Source organism: Tenrec ecaudatus, chromosome 16 (genome assembly GCF_050624435.1).
Source record: "Tenrec ecaudatus isolate mTenEca1 chromosome 16, mTenEca1.hap1, whole genome shotgun sequence".
NCBI classification, from domain to species: Eukaryota; Metazoa; Chordata; class Mammalia; order Afrosoricida; family Tenrecidae; genus Tenrec; species Tenrec ecaudatus.
The window spans coordinates 15,548,310-15,573,817 of record NC_134545.1 but is presented as its reverse complement, the minus strand read 5'-3'; the positions used below and the strand labels follow the sequence as shown (position 1 = coordinate 15,573,817).

At 49.4% G+C, this 25,508-nt stretch overlaps 1 protein-coding gene across 3 annotated transcripts in view; it reads left to right on the top strand.

The window, feature by feature from the left end:
- Positions 1-530: 530 nt before the first annotated feature.
- RPH3A (rabphilin 3A) overlaps positions 531-25,508 on the top strand; it is a 78,916-nt gene continuing 53,938 nt past the window's right edge. The window contains exons 1-3 of one of the 3 annotated variants that reach the window (XM_075534385.1): positions 531-601; positions 19,622-19,633; positions 22,430-22,576. In XM_075534385.1, coding sequence (XP_075390500.1) covers positions 531-601; positions 19,622-19,633; positions 22,430-22,576 — 230 coding nt within the window. Of the gene's footprint in view, positions 602-6,691; positions 6,704-19,621; positions 19,634-22,429; positions 22,577-25,508 lie in introns of all 3 variants that reach the window. The other 2 variants (XM_075534384.1, XM_075534386.1) reach the window with 2 other exon arrangements.

Here is a 25,508-nt window from a genome sequence, read left to right as displayed (position 1 = left end):
CATCAGCAAGGACTTCAAGTCTTCCTTGCTTTCAACAAGCAAGGTTGGGTCATCTAATAAGGCTTAGATATAGAGAATTAAACACACACACACAAAGGAGGCGAGATTGGCTGCAGTTTCGCACCTCAACAACTCTGAGGTTTTGTGGACTTGATCAAGACCAAGGTGACTGGAGAATGAGCCAGGTGAGAGGCAAGAGTCCTAGCTTTGAGTTCAGAACTCTGACTTCACCCCTGTTGGTTGTATGCCCTTGGGGGCAAGAGTGAAATGGGGAGACCCTCATTTAAGACCGGTAGCCCTCCCCTGACCACTTCAACCACTAGGTAGACTTCCAACAGAACATTCTCTCTTGAGTCCCTACTTTCCCCTTCTGGAAAATGGAGAAGCTAGATAACATTTCCTTTCTTCTCTTTCTGTCCCCACAGAGCCCTCGGCACAGGGCAGGCGCTCAAGGAAGAAGAAGAAGGAGCCACTTGACTGGGTGACCTCTTCTCTGGGTTGGTGTTTTTCAGGAGCTCTGAGCTTCAGCCATGACTGACACCGTGTTCAGCAGCACCTCCAACCGTTGGATGTGTCCCAGCGACCGCCCCCTCCAATCAAAGTAAGTCCCTGGGTTTCCTGGGGGTGGGTTGGCTTAGGCTAATGTTGGTCTGATGGTCCTGTACAGCGGAGAAGAAAGGGATTTCCTTGCTTGGTGTAGGAGCAAAGAAATCTAGTGGGAGCTACATCATGAGACTTTCTACACTGAGTGATTGTCTTGCAAGGAAGAAATAGTATGGTTAAATTCTAAGTTTCATGCAGAATGGAAAGAGCATTGGTACCCGGTGGTCCATGGGGCTCTAGTTCTGGTTTGAGCTGTCACCAGAGGGGAATTTCTTTTCTTCTCTGGGCCTCAGTTTCCTCATTGGTCAAATAAAGGTGTTGGGCTGGATCAGAAGTTGCGAAACCACAGATGGACTTACTGACACACAGAACCGGGCTTTTGGTTTGTAATTGTGTCCTGTCACTTAAAAACAGATCGATTTCCCATCACAGCTCGCATTTCTGCCATCTCATTGAAAACTCCAAAGACCTGACAGCCTGTAGCCAGAATTCCCCTGGGCCAACAATTCGGTAGGAGCTGATCTCTACCATGGCATGAGCTCTTCGATTTTCCACCAGTCCCATTTTGCTCAGCCACTTTTCTCTTTTTTTTTTCCCCGACCGACCTTTCCCTCTTGACAGCTCCGGATGAAATGGTATCCCAAGTCTTTTCACTGTGGCCTGTGTGGTTTTATTGTCGGTTAGTACTCAGGGAGCCAGTTTCAGAGTTTGAATTCTGGCTGGTGGGGGACGTGGTCGCTCTTATGAAAGGAATTCACGTCAGGCTCTGGCTGTTGGCCACGTGTTGTGATTCACGCAAGGAAAGTGGAAAAGGCTGTGGACCAGAGAGTCCTTCCTTACTCTTGACAGGCATTTCCCTGACCTTGGCCCTTTCAGCTAGCCTCCACAGCCCTGGTGATGTAGCGCTGGAGCACTTGACTGCTAATCGGAAGGTCAGCGATTTGAACCCACAGTCGCTCCATGGGAGGAAGGTGGGGGCAGCACTCTATTTCCTAAAGGTCGAAGTCTTGGAAACCCTATGGGGCAGTTCCACTCTGTCCTACAGGATCCCCATGGCCTGGAATTGACTTGATACATTTTTTGGGTGAAATATTACTATTATTATTTTCTTTCAATTGGCCTACTTTTTTTTTTTAAGAAAGCAATACTGATTTTACAGCAAAATTTTAAATCACAGTGTACATGGAAAATCCGTTCAGGCTTTCCATGAACAAAGATGATGATAAAAATAAATATAATTAAAGGGATGCAACGTTATTAAAAACCTTCCTCATATATCGTGGCTTCCCAAGCTGAGCCTGAAATCTGCTCCCCAGTACACTGTACATGGAGCGGACACAGATATAGCTGTAAAAGACTGATTAGCACCAAACGGAGCCTTTCACCTTGAAGCAATCAGGAGCTCTGGAAGAAGATTAAAAAGCATCTGCCTCTCTTTAGGGCTCAATAGTCTTGAATAACTTATTCTTTACTGTCTTATGATTCTTTTCTAGTGTTCTTTCCTCTTTTCCTGGGGCTTATTCTGTGGTTCTCCAACTTCCTGAATTGATATTTATCTCATTAACACACGTTTTCTTTTTCTCTTTACTATCAGTTATGAGACATGTGACTTCCCTACCATGTATCACATTCAAAAACACCTCATCTGCTTCAATATGTAGCATTTTTAATTATTTTTCGCATCTTTGTATATTTAAATGTTCCTTATGGTTTCTTATTTAAGCCCAACATTTACTTACAAGTATGTTTTCAATTTTCTGAATGTTTGGAGACTTTTTTTTTAATAACTCCACTGCACTGTGCTCATATGCTTTAACTCTCTTGGGTAAATACCTCAGCGTGGAATGTCTTAGCCAAGGAATTGTTGTATATTTAACTTAAAAGAAATTTAATTTGGGGCTCGAACAACTCTTATCACAACCCATACATCCATCAATTGTATGTCAGGCACATTTGTACAGTTGTTGCCCTCATCGTTCTCAAAACATCTGCTTGTGTATTTAACTTTTTAAGGGGCTGCCAACCGGTTTCTGAAAGTCATGATGCCATCTTCCTTTTCATCCCAAAGTGGATCAGAGTCCGGTTTCTCTGCATCCTCCCCAACACTTACATCGGTCCTTGTCACAGAACTTTTCTCCAAACCAAGCACCAAACGCCAGGCCAGCAGGTCCATCCTGACTCACAGCAACTCAGTGGGTCAGAGAAGAACTGTCCGCTGCAACTCGACGGGAGTAGACGACTTCATCTTTCTTCCGCAGAGGAGCTGGCTATTGCAAACTGCTAAGCAGCCCCATGCAGAGAACACTAACCCACCAGGGACTCTCCCAACCCAGTTGAGTGGTATTAGTGTGGGGGCAGCAGCATTTCATTACGGTTTTAATTTATAGTTCCCTAGTGACAGCTGATAGTGATACTCCTCTCCTATACTGTTTTCCATGCATATATTCTCCTGGGCCAAGGGTCTGTCCATATCTTTTGCCTGCTTTTACAAGAAATAATGTCCCTTGTTCTTCCTAAGTGTTACACATTTGTGGCTTAGTACAGATACCAACCCTTGTTGGATAACCATTTTGAAAATATTTCCTTCCATTCTGTCTTCTTTTCTTATGATAGACTTTTAAAAAATCATATTATTGGGGTCTCATACAACTCTTATTACAATCCATACATACATCAATTGCGTCAAGCACATTTGTGCATTCGTTGTCCTCATCATTCTCAAAACATTTGCTCTCTACTTAAGCCTCTGGCACCAGCTCCTCATTTACCCTCTCCCTCCCCACTCCCCCCTCCCTCATGAACCCTTGATAATTTAGAAATTATTATTTTGTCATATCTTACATTTTCCGACATCTCCCTTCACCCACTTTTCTGTTGTCCATCCCCCAGGGAGGAGGTTATATGTAGATCCCTGTAATCTGTTCCCCCTTTCCACCCCACCCTCCTACCATCCCAGTATCACCACTCTCACCATTGGTCCTGAAGTGATCATCCGTCCTGGATTCCCTGTGTTTCTAGTTCCTATCTGTACCAGTGTACATCCTCTTTCTAGCCAGATTTTAAAGGTAGAATTGGGATCATGATAGTGGTTAGGGAGGAAGCATTAAGGAACTAGAGGAAAGTTATATGTTTCACCGTTGCTACACCGCACCCTGACTGGCTTGTCGCCTCCCTGTAACCTTTTTGTAAGGAGCTTTCCAGTTGCCTACAGATGGGCTTTGGGTCCCCACTCCGCACTCCCCCCCTCACTCACATTGATATGATTTGTTTGTTCTTTGATGCCTGAGCTAGATGGCCACTTGTTTACCTTCAAGTCTTTCAGACCCCAGATGCTATATCTTTTGATAGCCGGGCACCATCATCTTTCTTTGCTTATGCACCCATTTGTCTTCAGCGATTGTATCAGGGAAGTGAGCACACAGCGATATGATTTTTTTGTTCTTTGATGCCTGATAACTGATCCCTTTGGCACCTCGTGATCACACAGGCTGGTGTGCTTCCTCCATGTGGGCTTTGTTGCTTCTGAGCTAGATGGCTGCTTGTTTACCTTCAAGTCTTTAAGACCCTAGATGCTATATCTTTTGATAGCCGGGCTCCATCAGCTTTCTTCACCACAATTTGCTTATGCACCTGCTTTGTCTTCAGCAATTGTGTCAGGAAGGTGAGCATCATGGAATGCCAGATTGAGGGAGTATTTGAGTGGGGGCCCAATGTCCATCTGCTACCTTAATACTCAACCTATAAATATATGTGCATAGATTTATTTCCCCATCCTCATATATAAATATAGTTACATATGTACATGCCTTTTTTAGACCTCTCTAAATGCCCTTTGCCTCCTAGCTCTTTCCTCTATTTCCTTTTACTTTCCTCTTATCCCACTATCATGTTCAGCCTTCATTTGGGTTTCAGTAATTCCTCTCCCTTACATTACCCTTGATCAAGCTCAATCAGGCCTTCTAAATCCTCCTTACCACCGATTTGGATCATTTTTTGTTCCCTTGTCCCTGAGTTTGTTAACAAACAATTCTTTTTTAATTGTGACTTAGGTGAACATTTATAGAGCAGATCGTTGGTTTTACAGTCAACAGTTGATATGCATGTTGTTTTAATGGCTTTGAATCCCCTCAATGGTCCAGCACTTCCCCTACTTCCCCCAGTGGGTCCTGTTTCCATACCTCCTCCCTCTCCTAACTCTCTGCCTTGGAGTAAAGGTTGCCTTTTTAAAATCTGAAATGATTGATTATTCATTCTAATGGCGGATAGGAGTGGTGAGTTCAATTTCCAATCTGAAGGGTGACTAAAGGCCATCATCTTGGGTGCCCCACTTGATCCTATCCAACCAATAAGCCTGGTCCCCTTTATGACACAGAGTTCTGCTCACTTGAAGAGGAGAAGCTTGTTATTGAGTTAAAATCCACCATATTGATTATTGAGTTGTTGGTTTATTGGTTTTGTTAGGGCGAGGGGATCTTGGCTAGTCCCCTTACTTTCTAATCATTTCCGAACTTCATTTAAAGATGTGAGTTTTGATTTATATAGAACCTAATTGCATGCTGATGAAGCGTTGGAACGTCCAATCTACCCAGATTCCACAAAGCAACCCCCCCCCCCCCATCCCCTCATTCCTGTTTATCACTTCCATCTAAAACGCCCTCCGGTTGTATGAGTTTTGCAGATTTTTCCTCCATGCTTAGCCTAAAATCAGAGGGCCTCGCTCTCCCTTCATGTCTTCATTGACTCCTTCATGAATATTAAATGTTTTCACCCTCCTGAATTCGACAGCTTTGAAGACACCATTGATGTCTGTTGGCTCACCTTTCAGACGCCAACTCCTAGTTTCCAAAGCCTTTCCCATGATGCCCTTCTTGAGCCCAACACGTTCTGCAGAGAATATTCCACAAGCCGAATGAGGGCATCTCTGGAAGATAAACAGTTGCCTGCAGGCTGGATGGGGGTGGGGGAATATTTATTGTATGTAAGAAATGTCATTTAATTAAAATCCCATCCATCAGAGTTTACTTTAGCAGATAGGAACCCAAACAATTTGCCTCCCAATGAAATTAGAATTATTCAAACAGTCTGGAAGCCTGGCTCATTACAGTGCTCTTAGACGCCCATGTAGCATCTTGGTATTCTGACCGCATCGGGCTGAGCTCGGTTTCCGCTGCATTTTCTTCGGGTATTAAAATGATTCCCTGATAATTGCTGATGGGCAAATTACAGTCATCACACGCGTGACCAAGGATGCTTCAGTGTCGAGGTGTTCGCACAGACACTTCTAATGTCTTTCTCTAGTAAATTAAGAAATCAACTCTTAATTCACTGCTGGCCAGCCAGAGCCACAGAAGTGCACTTGTGATTTTCATGTGTCTGCCTCCCTCCACCGCCTTGAATCTAATGACTATGTCTGGAACCAACAGGGGGACAGGAAAAGATGACTCCACCTTCTTCTTGCTTCTTAGTTAGGGGAATGGCCCCCTGATACACTGGGCACCCATGGGCGGTGTGTGCTGGTCTCAAGCCTTGGTATTTCTCGATAACTTTCAAATCCCCGAGTGCTAGAGATGGGTGCACCAGGAAAGGTCGCAGGTTGCCCGTGATTGCTCGCCTTATGAATGGAGACGCTGGTCTCCTTTGTAGACTGGAAAGATTTAGTGCCCCACGGTGGGAAGCAGCAGTCCTACTTTGGTATAATTCAGTTACTGTTCAAGTCTCCTGGCTCCCACCTCCATGGGGTCCTCTCTCCAGTGCGTGACCACTTGGTTCTGCAAACCAAGAGTGACGGTGGCCTTGCGATCCCGGAAGTGATCACAGTAGGGTTCAAGTCCCTAAATGATCAACTCAATACATTGAATGGTCACTGCTGGGAATCTGATCACCCTCTGGCAAAGCAGCCTCATTTTAGATGGGCTGAAATGAGAGTCTAAGGAATAGGGGGACGGGGGGCGAGGTGGGGAGATGGAAGGAGGTCCTGGTCATTGGAACCATGTGGTTACTGCATCCAAACAGCGCTGGCGGTGTCCTGAGATTTCTTTCCTAACTCTGTTCATTGTGTGTCCTTTCTCTCCCCTTTGCCTTCCCTCAGGGAGAAAGAACAGTGAGTATTCGACGCTCCTTTTCTTTTTCTGCGCGCTACCTCCTAGCTCTCTTCTGAATGAGGTGTTTGTCCCCAAAAAAGAGTTGGTTAAGAAAGGAGTTAGCAAATTGGAAGCTCTAAATGTCCCAGTTACTAAAAAGTGCATGTCCATCTTGAGAGAGAGAGAGAGAAGGAATTATGGGTTTAAAAACAAAACAAACCATCTGATCAAAGCACTCATGGTATTCCTGATGAAAGCCCCAAATTCAGCTCCAGTTGGTCACCTGTGGGGCTTCCGCCATTTTCCGGGCACCTCAGTCATCTTGGCAATGCAGCATCTTGCCGGGGCACGCTTCACTTAGATAAAGATGTGAGCGCCAGCGACGGCCATCGTTTATCAAGATGATGACAAGGCACAGACGAGAACTTCGGGGCTATTCTCAGATGTACACGCAACATCTGGCACCTCCCCAGAGGTCAACCTGAGGGCCCCACGAAGGGCCTCAAACTCAGAGGCCCGTCTCTGCTCACACCGTCACTGTTTTTAGTGGGATTCATTGCCCAAATGTGCCATGACAGATTAGATGCTCAGCCTACCAGATGAGCAGCTAAACTGCCCAGCAGATTGATCTTCCTGTGGGCTGCACACTGTAAATGCCATGAGAAGCCTCCATTCCCATCTCCATGATGAGAAGTGTGTCACAGAACCATAGAGTGGGTTGGCAGAGGGAGGGGGCACGGGCCAGGCACTGGGGTCAGGGGGCAGTCCTGCCTTCAAACTCACGATCAAGGTGACATTGGGCACAGGTTTCATTTCTCTGAGTCCTGATTCTCTCCTTTGTAAACTGGCCCTGATGAGCCCTGCAGGCCCTTCCCCCCCTCACTGAGTGGTGGTGGAATCAGGTGAGATGCACAGGTCTGTACACGGTCAAGTTCCCCCAAAGTCAGGGTCAGGTCCACGAGGCAATCTTGCCTGACTGCTGTGCTTCTCCATGTAGCACTCCCATAATGTGTTATGCTCTTTTTTTGGGTGGGGGGCACGTGATGACATCTGTAATCCCAGAATCTACTGATAGAGTGTAACTAGATGCCCGGGGCGGGGGAGGATATCTCCCTGCCTGTGCCTCGGTTTCCCACCTGTCAAATGGGTGCTTTGAACACTCTGACTGCTAACAAAGTGCTTGGGCACTGGACAAGCTCTGCTGTTGGCTGTTAAAGACCCTGCTGGTGATGAATATTGTGAATTTATTGCTCAGACATGACAGGGTGGGAGACACACACTGAGATGCTGCCCACTTAGAAACATGGGCATCACAAGAACGCAGTCTGTGACTCCAGAGGGTCCCTGGACTCATAGAGACTCTGAATGCTGAAGGATGGAGTAGACAACAGGTCCATCTTCCCTCCCTCCCTCCCTCCTCCTATGCTTGTTTTCTTGACTTCTTTGATTGACCAATACTGCTTGTCTCTGAGCGAACCAAGTACCAGGAATACAGAAATCGCTGAAGCATGAAGGGGAAGGAGGCCGGAAGAGTTGTGTTGAGTGGGGTCTCTTAACAAGAAAGAACACATCACTAACGAGCTTACCCCAGGGAATTAGGAGCTGGGGTCACTTCCTCTTGGGTTGTGGGAGGACACGGACAGGCATCTAGCCTAGAATTTGTGGTCCCTAGGGAGGACTTCCTGGAAGAAGTGACCTGGCTGTTGAGACCAGGAGGAGCCATGTGGGGGAGGGACCAGGGAGTTCCAGGAAGGGGAGCACGGCAGGTGTGAAGTCTAAGTGTGAGAGAGACTGAGAGAGTATAGCAGAACTGAATGGCATGCAGTCTGGTTGGTAAGGCTGGCATTGAGGGGTGTGTGGTAGGAACCCCAGCATCCTTTCCATCCCCCTTTACTTTGGTTGGGATGTCACCCAAAGGGGTCTTTCCACCAGCTGTCTGGTGCCAAGGCCAACCCTCCCTTCCTCTGTTTTTCCTTCAGGATTCATTAAAATCTCATTCAGTGGGCTGTAAAGAGCCTGCCTGCTGACACTGCCTGTGCTGGCATCCTGGGGGAAGGAAGCGGGGAGTGTGGAGAAGAAGAAAGGCAAGAAAAAGGATTAATTTTCTGCACACTGCTGCTATTTAATGCTCCAAAGCCTGCGTGCCCCGACACCACTTCCATCATCCCACTCCTTTGGAGAGTTATAATTTATTAATAGAGACATCTGGTGGGGTATTTATGATGTGACTATTGTGTGCATGAAATGAAGACTCCAGGTGGGAGGCAGAAAGGAGGTAGCAGTTTGCCTTTTGTGGGTCTCATTGGTAGGGAGACACACCTGTGAGGAGTTTCCACCTGGATAAGGGCTGGTGTCTTGGGGTCCTGGGGCTCCGCTTTGGGTAATGCTGGCTTTAGGTGGGAGGGTGCCTTCGGATTTTCTCTAGATGCACCCGTGCAAGTTCACCTAGGCAGCAGAAGAAACATGTTTAGTTGCTGAAAGTCCTGACCATACCCCCTGCACACATACTTCTCTGCCGTTCTGTCCCTCCGCCTGAGCCGCAGACACCTGGAAGAGGAGCAAGCCAACCCTAGTGATCTTTATGCCGTAGACGTTCTGTTAGCAGCCGGTTTTTGCCCAACATTTTATTCGGACGCTAAATTCAGAAGACAGACAGGCGTGAAGCTCGACAAAGTTGTTTAGTGGATACAAGTGTTAAACATATCATAGGCAACTTGACCCAGCTGTCACTGGAAATTATACCAAACTATAAAATATGTGTATGGAGTCTAGCAAGCTTCATGTCTTGTTGGGGTTTTTTCTTTGTTTTGTTTTCTTCCCCATAGGGAATGCTGTGCTGAGTAGCTTTTGCTGTGTCATAAACCATGCTAAAGCTCAGGGGCTTAGAACAAGGTATTGTTCCAATGGCTCTGCAGATCGTGGTTCCGCTTGTTCAAGCATCAAACGATGGCCTTAGTTGTCATGACGCAGCTCTGCCCTGCGTGTCTCCCATCTTCCAGCGCGTAGGCTGGACATGGGCTCATGTGAACGCAGGAGGGAAAGAGAGTAACCCCCGACTCATCCATCAGTTCCTTGCGCCTTGACAGCTTCTCAGCACGTGGCTGTGACACTAAGCCACTCGTGTTTCCAATGCAAGCCGTGTCACCATGATGACCAGGTGTCAGGAAAAGCGTCCAGGCTAAGCAAAGACTAAGGAGGAAGAGACAGTCCCCGTATGGAAGATTGACCCTAGCGACTTTATTTACAGCTGCAGAACATTGTCTGATCTAGTGCTGGAAGATAAGCCCCTCAGGTGGGAAACCACCTAAAATACAACCTGGGGAGGAGCTGCCTCCTCAAAGTGGAGTCTGCCTTAATGATGGAGAAGGAGGATAGATAGAGCTTTCTAGTCCTTTATCTGTAGATGGGGCGTCATGACTCCAAGTAAGAAGAGATAGCTGCGACTTTCTGTTAGTAATCAGAACATGCAATGGACACTGTGTGAATCTAGGAAAATCAGAAGTCCTCCGAAATGACATGGCACGTACAAAGATGGAGATCTTGGGCATTGTCCAGCTGAAAAACACTGATACTGGCCATTTTGAACCAGAATATGGTTTACTCTGTCAGGAAGGACAAATTTAAGAGGAATAGAGTGTTGCATTCATTATATATATATTCATTATATATAATATATATATTATCCTATTGCCTTCTTGCCTGTATGGTTCTGCTGAGAAAAATCTTAATTTTATTGGTTCTCCTTTTTAGATAACTTTTTGTTTTCCTGAGCTGCTTTCAGGATTCTTTCCTTGTATTTGCTTTTGGTAAGTTTGGCTATGGCATGTCATGGTGATTTTCTTTGGGGATCTGTCCTATGTTGGCTTCATTCAGCTTCTTGAAGGTATAACTTCCTGTCTTTCGTGGTGTCGAGAAGTTCTATTCCCACAACTCTTTGAAAAGTGTGTGTGTGTGTGTGTGTGTGTGTGTGTGCGCATGAGTGTTCCTGTTCCAAAATTCTGATTGCACCTAACATTATTCTTTGGTGATCTCCTATGGCATTTTTGGGCTTTCTTCAATTTTTTTAAATTCTCTTTTCTTGATTATTCCTCTAGCAGTTCAGCATTGAAAGCTTTGTCTTCAAGCTCATTAATTAGTTCATCAACATGCCTGTGTTCTTTCAATATGTTATCTATTTCTCAATTCTTAATATTAATCTCCTGGATACCTATTTGCTGTTTTTGTATCTCTAGCTTTTCAGTTATTTTGCCAGTATGTTCTTGTAGTAGTTCTCTCAATTCTTTAATATTCCCCTGTTTTCCTTTCTTTTATTTGCAGCTTTAAAAATCTTTAATCTGTTGAAGGAGCCTCAATACTATTCTTTTAAATTCTTTATAAGGTGGCTCCAATGGCATTTTTTCCTTGGAATATTCATGTTTTGGAAATTTAGTCACTTGTTTGAAATGCTCTGATTGGTTTCTTTGTGTGAACTGAGAGTGTCTGCGGTCCAGGAGATATTGTGGTTGTGACGTGGTTGTATCTTCGTGATGATTGTTGATGTGATCTTAGGAACTCACCACCTGTCTCCTGCTTGGTGTTACAGAGAACATGAGTATGGGTCCTGCTCTCTGTGGGGTGGATCTTGATTGATGTAGGCTGCTCATGATCGATGATCCGATGGGTCAGCTAGCAGTGGGGGTGCCTCCCATGCCCACCCAGGATGTGGGATTTCAAGAGGTGAGGTCGTGGCTAGTTAGTGATATCTGTCTTCCATTCTCTGTAACAAGAAAAAGCAACACTAAGAGAAACAGATAAAAATAAAGAAACGGATAAAAATAAACAACAGCCCCCCAAAGGAACATAGTAAATAAAAAGTAAAACAAGCAAGGGAAAGCAGGCAAACAACTACAATGGGGGGGGGGGCGGAGTGGGGGGTAGAATTCTATAACAGAAAAGGAAAGGAAAATAAAAAGTGAAGAGAGAAGGGAACGAGTAAAAAATACGTGAAGCAAAATTAGGGAGGGTGAGAAAGAAAAGAGAATAGGAAAGAAAAGTATTTTTTATAAACAGCAAGAAAGGGTACAAAAGAGAAGAGAGGAAATGAGAGTGGAGAACGAAAATAAGAGACGGGAAGGGGTGTAAAGAAAGAAAGAAACTAGGAAGAGAGAAAACTGGAGAGGAGAAGGCTGTGAAGGGCAAGGCATTGAGTATGGCTTGGCTCCTTCTGCTGGCCAAGGGACTCACAGGATGTTGGAGGGCAGGCAGGAAGTGGGAAGCCATGTATGCCTGGTTATGGTTTAGGGTCAAGAAAGTGATCCAAAACTTTTTGTGCAGGTTCAGAGAGTGCCTGCCTTCTCAGAAGGAACTCTTTCCAGCTGAGAGCAGAGCAGCTGGTTACAAAAGGAATCCTTTGCTCACCCAGGGTGGCTGGCACCAGGGCATTTGTCTGGCACTCTGTGATCTGCAGGTCTGATGAGGTGCTGACACGGGAGGTGGTGAACTGGGAGCTGATCCGCAGGGTGGAGCCTCTGACCTCAGGCTGAGCAGAGGCTGGGGGGTGGGGCAGAGGGGGTGGGGATAACTAGCTGCTAGGTGGGTGAGGGCAGGTGCTGGCCACCCCTTTGGTCACCTGAAGGGTGTGTGAAACAAGAGGGGATGCTACCTTGTCAGGATCTGGCCATCAGTGTGTGCCTGCACTATCGGTCTGCTGTCTCCATTGAAGGCTGCTTACAAAAGCCAAGATGGCTAGGTCACATCAGGCTAGCTGACAGTTCACCCGTCTGTCTCCTCTCTTGCCGTGTTTGCTCAGCTTCTTCTTCCAGTTGGTGTTCAATCCACACATCTGCCCTTCCCTCTGAAGCTCAAGGTCCCAGGACTATCGTCTGTATCTGTTCACGTGGTCTCTTGGGTCTTTGTTGTAGAAGGTTTGCGTAGCGTGTCTGATAGGGTGCCATCTTTCCCGAAGATCTCACCAACAGCAAGCTTTAACCTCTGTTGTGGTCGAAGGTATTCACACAAAAAACATACGAAACCATCGTACTCGACAATTTCTATCAGCACAAATCAGGGGTATCCATCAATTCCCTTCTTCAGGCTGCACAACCATTTCACCCTCATTTTCTGAATTATTATCTTCCCCTATTGACATAAGCTCACTGCAGCCTAAGGACTTTTGGTGTCTGAAATAATTGACCCATCTACTATTGTCCTGTGTTGGGTATAAAGGAGATAGCAAATCTCAAGTATCATTTAAGGAGAGCATTTATTACGTCTTACAGAGGACAAAGACAAAAACAGGTCATCCAGATGAGGGAGACCATTAGCACCAGGTCATCACGGCACCCAAGGGTTTCCTGGGATCCAAAGACTTAACAAAGGCGTGGAAGGGCAAAGGAAACTGTTATAATGGAAAGTGTCTCAAAGGAAACTCACAAAACATGATTGGTGGCAGATCAACACCACACAGGTACAAGTGGGACGACAGACGTGGGAAGAGGCCCACGACGAGGGTATGTACAGAAGAGCACCCATGACTGGTCCAGGTCCCTGCCACCAACGCAATCATGGCATGACTCATGATCATGCCACCCCAGCACAGTGATCTCCGTCAAGGATACATCCCGGCAAGTCCTGAAGGGAGACAGGCTGCCCTTCCCTGACCTGCCTAGGGGGATAGCTGAGGGCAGGATTGTTCACCTCCCTGGGTAATGGTCAGAAGGAGTTCAGTGGAGGCTGAATCCACGGGAGGACACTCTGTCAAAGGATGTGGGGCTTTCACTGTTAACTGTAGCCTTCTGCACACCTGGTGCTCAGAACGTCAGCTCCAATACCATCCTCAAACCAAGCTCGGTGGGAGGAAATAAAATGTGTGGGAGCGAGAGTGAGAAGCTCCCGAGATGGGCACAGGAAATCAGCATCATCTAAATTCAGGAGCCGTATTCAGGGTGGTGTTGAGTCAGGGGCAGCTCACAGATAAAGGCTCCGGGGGAAAGATTGCAAGATTGAACCAGCTGGCTGCCTTGCGGAAAGGCAGGAAAGAATTGATGATTCAAAACACCGACTCCCCCACCCACCCAGGATTGACTTTGCTACTTCAAGCTGTGTGACCTTGGACAAGTGACTAACTCCTCTGGTCCTCGGTCTTCTAGAAAGGAGACTAGCACACCTTGCATAAGGTATTACAAATGCCTATATACCCTGTAACAAATCTGAACCCCACTTGACGGATAGAACATCGGAATTCAGAGAGGTGACGTCCTTTTCCTCAAATCACACAGCTCAGGAGTTGCACCCAGATGTCCAATACCAATGGAAGATTTTGTGATGGCATCCTAGTACTTTGCTAGGATCTGGACCTGAGTTCAATGTTTCCAAGCTCAGACAGAAAACATGGAGGATCTGGGATGAAAAAGAATTGGCCCAAGAGGGCTGTTTCTGTACACTCCTTTTTCCAGCACTGCTTCCGCTTCGAGTCGGGTCAGGTTGCCTGAAAATATTCATTTCACACTCATCTTCTCTTTACCGGGCAGCTCCGTCAACTAGATTCATCTGTATGCAAATGACAAGAAACTGAATTCTAATATCCGCATCACCACGGCATTAGAGACATCCGTAAATACTCAGAGATATTTCTGATTGTAAAATATCAAGTGCAGCCAGGTGATGGTTACATTCTGTTAGATTCCATTTTGGCCCCCTTCCCTCCCCAAGGTTCGTGCCCTCCCCTCTACCTGATTGCCCTAATCAAAGCATCCCATTCAGTCCAGCACAGAATATGTGGATATATGTACACTTCTGTTGGTTCATCTACCACTGAATTTTCATCACAGTGAGGGGTCGAGGGACACTTTCCCACCAAAGTGTTTAATCAGAAAAATAAAACAAGTCCACAGCTAACCGTTTTAGAGCACGTACCAAATTCCAGGTCCTGTGCTGAGAACCAATATGCATGTTCATCCTTATGAGTTCTCTGAAGCCATTATGATCCCCTTTAACAATTCAGACTCAGAGACAACAAGCGACCTTCCTAAGGTCACACATTTAGCCAGAAGAAAAGCCAGGAAAGGGATCAAGATGACATCATCAAGATTCCAATCTTCCCAGGAGTCAAGGAATTGGGTTTCCAACCGGGTCATTGTAGGCAGTTGCTGGCTCTGGTTACTTGATGATCAACTTGCCAGCAGCTGGTTAGTTAGTGAGAGTTACTCTGGAAAGCTCCAAAGCTCACCAAAGAGGCAGTCCCTAGGAATCCTGCATCCTGGTCTGCAATTGTAGTGTCCTTCCAAAGGCTCTGGTCATAGGAGGTCTTTAATGCATTGATTGGAGTCCTTCATCTCAGACTGAAGTGTTAAGACATCTCTTAGATTAAGAGAATGGTCATGGCAAAGAGCTACCTACCATTGACATTATGGGGCTGGTAAAAATGGAAAGGACCGTGGACTGTCAAAAAGAACCAGCAAATCTGTCTTGGAAGAGGTGCAGTCAGAATGGTCCTTAGAGGCCAGGATGGCTAGACTTTGTCTCATGTGCTTGGAACATAGTGTCAGGAGAGAAGGACATTGTGCTTGGTAAAGTGGAGGGGCAGGCAAACGGAGGAAGATGGATTGACACTGAGTCTTCAACCATGGGCTCAAGCGAAGGAACACGGTGAGGATGGCAGTGCACAGGGTCGCTGTGGGTCAGAACCGACTTGACGGCACCTGACGACAGTACGTGCCAGATCCATGGCATGGGATAGGCACTGTGCATCCATCTTCATGGGTAATTTTCCCAGTAGCCTAACAACATACATCCGATGAACATCCCCACCTGATGGATGAAGAAACTGAAATTCTGAGAGGTGTAGGGCCCCCGTACACATGGCCACAAAATGGAGGTCCGGTCATGAACGCAACCAACGCCAAGGAGAAGTTAACACTGAGGAGCCCTTCCAGTGAGTTCCTGAAGGAGACGCCAGGCTGGTCTCTAACAAGGCCCAAATGCCGGATCCTGGTTTTAAGGACATGGGGTTGGGATTCAGGATCTGGAGACCCTTGGCAAAGCAAAGGAACCAGTGCCCTGTCACAAGGAGCAATTCTCAGATTCCCTGGGAGGCCCGATCAGGCCCATTCTCTCTCCTGGGAGCAGAGGCTTTTGTTTAAGACACCAGTCTTGTTTCCCTTCATCTGCTTTGGGAATTGCAACAGGAAAAATCCACAGGAGGCTCGAGAGTCCCCACTGAGCCTGATTGGTGACATTTTCAAACACTGGAAGAGCTGTTGTCAATGGCCTGGTTTGGAGCAGAGGATGGGGGAAGGGTTAGGAGCAGCACCAGCAGCCTCCAGCCAGCCTTCTGCTCGCCTACAGATGCAGTGTTCTCCCAGCACCAACTTCTTGGGGACTTTACCCCCTGGAAGCACCCTGACCATGTATCTGGAGCCCTGGTATGTCCATGAATGTTTCCCACAGGCACTGAGCCCAGGAGTGGAGAGGCACCAGCTAGACGTCTGGCCCAGGGGTGACCATGCCCATGACCAGATGGCCAGCCGGAGGAGCATGTCCTTGGTGGGGTCTCCACTAGGTATTTGGCTTGTGCTCATGTTCCATCACTGAGCTGCTGCGTCAAGGCAGGGCTTTCTTGAAGGGCGACCAGAAGAACGGCCGAAGATTGCGAGTAGGAGATAAAGATGGATGACCACGAGCCCTCTTGTTCCAGAAAACCAAAGGGCCCTGAGGGTGAAAGGGGGGCGGGGGGGTTCTGATTAGGTTATGGATGTGAGCACACAGTAAGGAGGACCTTTCCAACGAGATCTCCTAGCAATGGCACGGACTCCGTTTGAGAGAGGGAGGCCTCCGTCACAAGGAGTATTCAAGCAGAGCTGGAAGCAAGCCCGCCAGACCAGCGGTTCTCAACCTGTGCGTCTTGGTGACCCCTTTGGGGGCGACCGACCCTTTCACCGGGGTCACCCGATTCATCACAGTAGCAAAATGACAGTGATGAAGTAGCAACAAAAATAATGTTATGCTTGGGGGGCGGGGGGGTCACCACCACGGGAGGAACTGTCTGAAAGGGTCGCGGCATAAGGAAGGTTGAGAACCTCTACACTAGACTCTAATGTATGTACATGATCTTGAGTGTGAGTGTGTGGGGGGGTGGGCGGGGGACGACTTGCTTCTCATCTAAACAATAGTGTTTCTCAAAGTGGGTGATACTACCCCCTGGGGCCACTGGAATAGATATCTGGGTGAGGATGGGGGTGGAGTGGGGTGGCACCGCAAAAGCAGATACCTATACTTTATCCTGGATTGTGGGCTCTAGTACACAAGGCTTGATTTCCAGGGCTAGGGCGAGCGTGGAGTCATTTTTTTTTCCTGGAAAGGTAGGAGTAGGGCAAACAAGCTGGAGATGTATGGTATAGAAGATGGACAAGGTGGTAGAGGGGAGGTCACTCCCGTGATGCTAATATGTGATACGACATGTCGTCTTAGTGGTCTGGAGCTAGGAGGTTCTTCTTGAGAACTCGAAAGCAGCGGCAGCCCAGGTAATGGCATTGAGAAGGTCCACATAGTTAGTAAATGCAGGCAGCCTCTAGGACAGTGGTTCTCAACCTTCCTCATGCCGCGACCCTTTAATACAGCTCCTCATGCTGTGGTGACACCCCCCAACCAGAAGATTATTTTCGTTGCTACTTCATCACTGTCATTTTGCTACCGTTCTGAATTGGACGACCCCTGTGAAAGGGTCGTTCGATCCCCAAAGGGCTCGCGACCCACAGGTTGAGAACCACTGCTCTAGCACCAGAGGGTGGCCTCGCCTACTGCCAGCACAGGGCTGCAAGGACACGAACTCTCCCAGTAACGTGAAATTACTTGGAAGCCGATCCTTCCTCAGGCAAAGCTCCAGATGAGAACACAGCCTGGCCCATACTTTGCAACCTTGAGAGACCCTGAGCCCAGGATCCATCTGAGCCAGGCCCAGCCTCCTACCTGCAGAAGTGGAGATGATGAATGTGTGTTGCTTTCAGCTGCCGAATTGGCAGCTGTTTGTAATCAGAGTTGAGAATGAGTATAGATGTCATGGACAGGAATTTATGTGACTCGCTTTATCTTCCAGTTGAACTGGCATTTCTCATGACCTAAAGCTGTGTAACACATGAATTTGTGGCTTAAGACAACCAAATCATTTTATTGGGGGGCACATACAACTCATCACAATCCATACATCCATCCATTGTATAAAGCACATTTGTAGATTTGTTACCCTCATCATTCTCAAAGCATTTGCTCTCCACTTAAGCCCCTGGCATCAGCTCCTTATTTTTTTCCTCTCCCTCCCAGCTCCACCCTCCCTCAAGAGCCCTTCATAATTTATAAATTGTTATTTTGTCATATCTTGCCCTGTCTGACATCTCCCTTCACCCACTCTTCGGTTGTCCTTCCCCCAGGGAGGAGGTTATATGTAGATCCTTGTAATCGGTTCCCCCTTTCTACCCTACCCTCCCTCTACCCTCCTGGTATCGCCACTCTCATCACTGATCCTGAAGGGATCACCCACTCTGGATTCCCTGCGTTTCCAGTTCCTATCTGTACCAGTGTACATCCTCTGGTCTAGCCAGATTTGTAAGGCAGACTTGGGGTCATGATAGTTGGGCAGGGGGCGAGGAGGGAGAAGCATTTAGGAACTAGAGGAAAGTTGTATGTTTCATCAGACAACCCAATCATTTATCATCTCTCACAGTTTCTATTAGTAGGAAGTTCAGAGTAACTTGGCTGGGCAGTTCTGGCACACCAGGGAACTCGTGCGGTCACTCTCCTGTGTCAGCTGGGGCTACTGCCTGAAGCCTTAATTGATGATATCCCTGTATGTGGCTGCTAAGCTCATGCTGGTTATTGGCTGGGGCCTCAGTTCCTGTCCACCTGGGCATCTCTACAGAGACATTGAATGTAGAGCACAGGTCCACACGGATTTGGCCGCCTGCTGCTTCTGTTTCAGAAAAAAAAATTACTCAGCACCCCCTGGTAATTAAACCTTTTTGTACTATAGCGTCAACCCTCTGCCATCAGGTGGATTCTGACTCGGAACAACCATATAGGACAGGGTAGAATGCCCCGCTGTGGGTTTCTGAGATGCTACATCGGTATGGGCATAGAAAGACTCACTTTCCTTGAGGAGAGCCGATCATCCAGGATAAAGTGACGGTGTCAGCTTTTACACCGTCCCTGGATCGTTCCAGGAGGCCCTGGTGACGTAGTGGTGACAGGGTGCGCTGCGAACCACAAGGTCAGCAGTTCAAAACCACCAAACACTCCGCTGGAGACAGACAAGGCTTTCTCCCAGAATGCCAGTAAAGCAGCGGTTCTCAACCTGTGGGTCGCGACCCCTTTGGGGACCGAACGACCCTTTCACAAGGGTCGCCCAGTTCATCACAGTAGCAAAACGACAGGGATGAAGTCGCAACGAAAATAATTGTATGGCTGGGGGGGGGGGGGAGTCACCACCCCATGAGGAACTGGATACAAGGGTCGCGGCATGAGGAAGGTTGAGAACCACTGCGACTAAGCGTTAGAATCTCAGAAACTCTGGCACAGAGTAAATGCCACACACACACACACACACACATACACACACACACACACACATACACACACACACACACACACACACTGCTTTTGAACAGCACATGGCCCCTCGGTGGAAGGGCATGTGCAGCCTCCAACTGCGTGACGCTCGGGGAGATGGAAGCAATGAATGTGTCTGGGGCCCAGAGCACCACACTGAACAAGAGCAGGGTATCATTTCAGTTAGTGGTGGGCACGGGGAAGAAAGAGGACCCAGGGAATGAGGGGCCAGGAAGGCCATTCTGAGGAGCCACGACCTGAAGGAGGAGGAGGGACAGCCTCAGAGACCCGAGGGGACAAGTGCACTTGGCTGAAGAAGCAGCAAGCGCCAAGGCCCTGAGGCAAAGCCCGAAAGCAGGCAGCCAGAGAGGCAAGTAGATCCTGTAGGAATCTGCAGAAGGGACAAGCCTATGGTTGCTTGCTTCTTTTTAATTCAAGTCAAATCCACTGTTTTAAAGAGAACAGTTAACACACTCTCAATGTTCCATACACCAAAAACCAACCCCACCTCCATTGAGTTGATGACGACTCACTGTGACCCAATAGGACAGGGTAGACCTGCCCAGACGGCAGCTGTCGATGGGAGTGGACAGCCCCATTCTCCTGTGGAGTGGCTGGTGGTTTCAACCTGCGGTCCTGGTGGGATCGGAGCCCAGCTCCCAACCACTACACCACCAGGGCTCGAGAGCTGTCACCCACAGGTAGTTCCGGGTTTTATTTTAAGCCAGGATGTCCCCATTGAAGGTTTCCAGCAAGGGTCTCTGAGCCTGCTTAGCATTGACTCACCCTTAGGTCTCTGTTCCACCCTCCCCACGCTGTCTTTCCTCAGGCCTGTGGTTCTCAACCTTCCTCATGCCGTGACCCTTTCATACAGTCTTCTCATGGGGTGGTGACCCACCCCCCTCCAACCAGAAAATTCTTTTCATTGCTAATTCATAGCTGTCGTTTTACTGCTGTGATGAATCGGGCAACCCCCAGGAAAGGGCTGTTGGACCCCCAAAAGGGTTGCGACCCACAAGTTGAAAACAGCTGCCTTAGGCCATGCCTTCCACCCTTGCCCACAGACTGGCCCCCCAACCCCACTCCCCTTCCTCTCAGGCTCTTTCTGCTTTCCTATTCAGAACACACCAGCTCAGGATGGCAGGGGATTGAGGAGGCTGAGAGCAGGAGGGGGCTTTTAATGTCCACTGTTGAGTATCAAAAGGCAATTTCATACCTGCTGATGAGATTGGAGCAGCAGAAGTAATCGAGTCTGACAGCTAATGGGTTCTGGGTCCTCAGGACTCAGAGAGCTACTGCCCTCCCTCCCAGCAGAGCCTGTGTGTAGCCTTGCCTTCCACCTGCAGCAGATGCACCTCAGTGCCCCAGGCCCCGGGCCGGGATATTAGTGAAAATGACAGAATGTGTCTCAGACCTCAGTGTTAGCTCTGCGCCCAGCAGCCTCTGAGCCAGCGGGGTGTCACAGGCAGGGCCCACGCAGGACTGATGCTCCATCCTCCACGTGTTATGGGGGATGAGTATTCCGGTCACCCGGGTCTGAATCCCACATCAGCCACTTCCAAGCCATGCGACCTAGGGCAAGCGACTACATTTCTGTGCGTGGACACACAGTAGGGACGGGGGCGAGGATTCAGCGGGGTAAAGCGAGCCCAGGGTAGCGGCAGTGTGAGCACGGAATGAAAGAACACCAGCACACGGCAGACTCAGTGGTGAGGCTGGATGAGACCCTGCAGATAGTGGCAGGCACCGGGTGAAAACCGAATGGGATAGCCTGAGCCTGGGCACAGGCGAGTGCCATAGGAGGACCGACTGAGGTCGATCGTGCGAACCGTAGAGATGGCGTGAGGATTGAACACGGTTCTGCGGGCATGGTAGGCCTGGCAGGCGAGCTGCGTGACATGAGTGGGCATGCAGCAGAGAGGGTCTGAGGCATGAATGAGGTCCCCCAGGCACCCTGTGGGTGCAGTGTGAGGACCAGGGGGCTCAAGTGAGCCTGTGACAGGTCACGCGTGAGGACGAGATGAAGGAAGGAAGGCTGACATGTGGGCTGACCTAGTGTGACTTGAGCACACGGTGTGAGGACACAGTGCCAGGATGGGATGAGGCGAAGTGGGCACACCGCTGGCACTGGGTAAGGACACAGGGAAGTCACACCGGCACACGGTAGAGATGGTGTCGGGACCGACTGACGTCACATAGTAGGCACAGTGTGTGGGCCAAATGAGGGCACATGGGCAGATGGGGACTCGGGCACAGTGTAGGGGTGGTGTGAGCACTGAGTGAGCTGATGCGCGCACACCGTGGGCACAGGGCGAGCACCCAATGGGGAAACGCGGTGTGCCGTGGGCACGCTGTCACAGAATCAGGGACCTTGGTGCAGGAGCAGGGTGGGTGCCAAGATTAACAGAGGTGGCACAGGCACACAGCAGGCACAGGGCGAGGACTGAGCAGGGTGGCGAGGGCCCACCTTCAAGACCTGGTGAGGCCTGGTGTGAGGACCAAGCGAGGTGACGCAGGCATGCCACAGAGAGGCCGTGGGGACTGACGAGCGAATGCCAGCACACAGTGGGCACGGTGTGAGGGTTGAGAGGATTATGACGCAGAACTCAAAATGTCACAGAGGCCTTTGGGGCTGCAACTCTAGATGTGTAGGCAAAATCAAGCGATTTTAATAAACCTGCTTGCAGCTAGTGTACATTTCTGAAACACAGTGCGTGGTGCCGACAGACCATCTTCTGCCAGCCTGGGGCTGGGGTCGCCCTGGGACCCAGGGCTTCAAGCTGTCCACGTCTAATGGTTTCCACTCATTGTAGAAGTGTGTCATTCAGCAATGTCCTCCTGAGAGCACCATCCCCACCCTCACCCGCACCCCCCCACCCCCCACCTCCAGATTCCCAGAGGCATTCTGTAAATGCCACTCACCCATCAATGACTGAATGCTACACAGTCCATGAGACCCCGGTCAGCAGAGCCCCACGAGAGAGGTACCTGTATGTGCCCACTGTACGGATGAACAAACCGAGGCTCTGAGAGCCCAGAATCGTGCCCACAGTCTGCCGGCCACCAAGTCTCCCTGTGGGGCTTTGAAGAGAGACTCGTGGGCGTCATCACGACTTGACATTGTCTGCTGGGTGTGCTGTCCCAACTCACGCTCCCAAATTACTCTGCAGGCTCCAGGCAGGCTGGTCGGTGCACCCGAGTGGCCAGCCCGACCGACAGAGGAAGCAGGAAGAGCTGACGGACGAGGAGAAGGAAATCATCAACAAGGTCATTGCACGAGCGGAGAAGATGGAAGAGATGGAGCAGGAGCGGATTGGGTGAGCCCCCCCCCCCATTCTGAGAGTCACTGGCACCCCAGGGGACCTGACAGGAGTGGTGCTGCCTGAGTGATGGGGGTGGTGCTGCGGAGGGCACCACTGGAGTGCCAGGCCACCCACCTAGGAAAAGCTGGAAACTTCGTCTAAAGAGACCAGAGAGCAGAGGGGAACATGGACTAAGGCTGGCTGGATGGGGGGCTTCTTTGCCAGGAGGACTGAAAAAAGGAGGAGGGGAGGGATCTTCTGAAACAAGGGGTTTGTCCTCACAGGGTGGGGAGGTGACATCCTCTGATAGAGGATGCCAGAGTCCATGAACGCTTCTCAGAAGTAGGTTCTAAAAACACTGGCCATGAAGATGCTGGAGGCAAAGCGGGGTGTGAGTAGGAGGAGAGGGCGCAGGAGAGAACCTTCTAGAGCAGGGGTTCTCACCCTTCCTCATGCTGCAGCCCTTTCATCCAGTTCCTCACGTGGTGGTGGCCCCCAACCATAACATTATTTCCGTTGCTACTTCATCACTGTCATTTTGCTACTGTTATGAACTGGGTGAACGCTGTGAAAGGGTCGTTCGGCCCCCAAAGGGGTTGTGGCCCACAGGTTGAGAACCACTGTTCTAAAGGGTGCTGGGGAAACCCATCCCCTTTGGAGGCCAGCAGCCAGTGAGTGAGCCAGCCCAGGATGACCCAGTGGCTGCTGACTGAGCTCCACCCAGCCGCCCACTTGGCTTCTGGGGCTCCAGGCACATCACTTCCCCCCTCTGAGCCTCCCTTCGCTCCCTGGCAGAAAGGGGGCAAAGACTGTGGACTACCCTACTGTGTATTAACCTGTGCTGAGGATGTAGGGAGATGCTGAATGTATTGGCAATAGTCAGTGTTTTCTACAGGGCAGGAAAGAGGGGAGCCAGGGTGATAAGAAGGCTGTGTCATGTGTGTGTGTGTGAGACACCAGGGAACAAAGCCAGTGATGGGGAGAAAGGGAGCAGCTATGGATGGGCTTGGGCAGGGGGTGTGTGTGGGAAAGTGTGGGTGATGGTCAGCGTGGGGGAAGGTGAGGGGGGTAGGGTCTGTGAGAAAAGGAGAGTGGGTGTGGGTATGGGTCTAGGGGCCAGGGGCACCTGGTGCAGAAGGAACAGGGTCTGATTCCCTAGCCAGCCACTGCACCTGCTGGGAGATGGTCAGCAGGCCAGTGGCCTGGTCCCCTGAGCTGCTGTAACCCCAGCCTTTGCCACCAGCTTAAACCTGATTGGGCACATGGGATACCTGCTGATTGGGGGGGTGGGGTTGGGCAGGCAAATGCAGGACTCAGGTGTACGATGCAATGAATACACAGCAAGTGGCACCTTTGATTCGAGCGCCTGCAGAGGGGGGCACTGGGCAGATCTGAGGGGCTGTTGACAAATGACAAATACTTGCCACCAGCGGTGTCAGCTTCATACGCAACTCTCTGTCAGTTGCCTGGGCACTTGCTTGGGAAGTGTCTTTAGGGGCTTGGCTATAGGGTTTGGTTTGCTGTTTTAACGGAAATAAGGAATTTTCCAGGTGTGTGTGTGTGTGCGTGTGTGTGTGTGTGTGTGTGTGTGTGTGTGTGTGTGTTTCCCACAGTAATGTGCCTGGGAGGGAATGTGGATTTTTAAAGGTAAAAGCCTAATTTTAGAAGCCAGAACCCCTTCGCCTTTCTCCGGCTCCGGCATAGCACTTACAACCAGGCAAGAACTCTTCCATCTTCCATCTTTCTTTGGCAAGTACATGTCTCCCCCTACTAGATCTTTAAGATCCCGAAGAAGAGCAAGGGGCTTTTCCTGTTTCGTCCTCTCACATCCCCGGCGTCTGGCAAGAACCTGTTTGTTGAATGAAGGGGTGAACAGCATGACAGACCAGGCCTGTCACCACCACTCCCCCTACTTCCTTTCCACATCTCCGGTTACCAAGAGACTGGAGATTTAGAATCATGCAGTCCAGCGTCCCGAACCCCAGGGAAGACACTCCGATTGGCTGGCTCATGACAGGTGCTAACCACCACCACCCCCCCACAACCCACATCGAATCAGCTGCAGCCCTGGGTGTCAGGCCATGAGGTACAAACATGGTTGCCTCTGAGGGTAAAGTTAAGGGGTCTTTAGGGACAAGGAAAATCTCAGCGTACTTATTCTGAACCAGGGCAGGAAGAGTCCCTGACTTGTCCCCATGTCCTTCTATAGTCCCTAGATTTGCCTGGTGACATTGTAGGTAGCCCAGTAGGCAAGTCCTGGAGTCCCGAGGCAAAGATACCTGGGTCTAACTTTCAGCTCTGCCACCTACTTGTGTGACCTCCGGTAACCCACTTTAGCCAGTCCATCCCTCCGTTTCCACACCTAAAAAATGAGGGTCACGTTAACACAGACGTCTCGGTTGAATGAGCTTTGCAAGTTGGTGCCATGCATGGTACCGGGCACAGAGCAAATGCTCAGTAAATGGTAGCAGTGTGTTGACAGTGAGTCTGCAGAGCAAGCTCACTGGTTGATGGTGTTGGACAAGGCCTCTGCTCTAGAATGATGCCCCAAGACTCCTGTTTGACAGGCCCTTCTTTGAAGCCCAGCTGCCGCTGGCTTCCCCTGGAGAGTTGATTGGCTTCCAGTGAGGCCTCCGGTGGCTGAATGTGCCTATTTTGGATGGTGTGTTTTTGGCCTGATTTCCCTGAGTCGGGAGGCCGCCTAGGAGGATCCTGGCCTTGGCGGTCTCCCAGCACCTTCCAGCAGCCAGTCTTTTCCCGCAGCATCGCCTGAGGGAAACTCGCTGCTGTTTGTGTCTTACAAGTTCCAACCTAATTCCTGTCCTACCCACACTTCCCTGGAAGATGAGAAGGAAGCCAAACTTCAGACCTAGGGTGAGACGAGGACGGGGTCCCCCAGGGGATCCCCTTCACACCCAGGGGATGTCCATGAATAAGTATTTGGGGG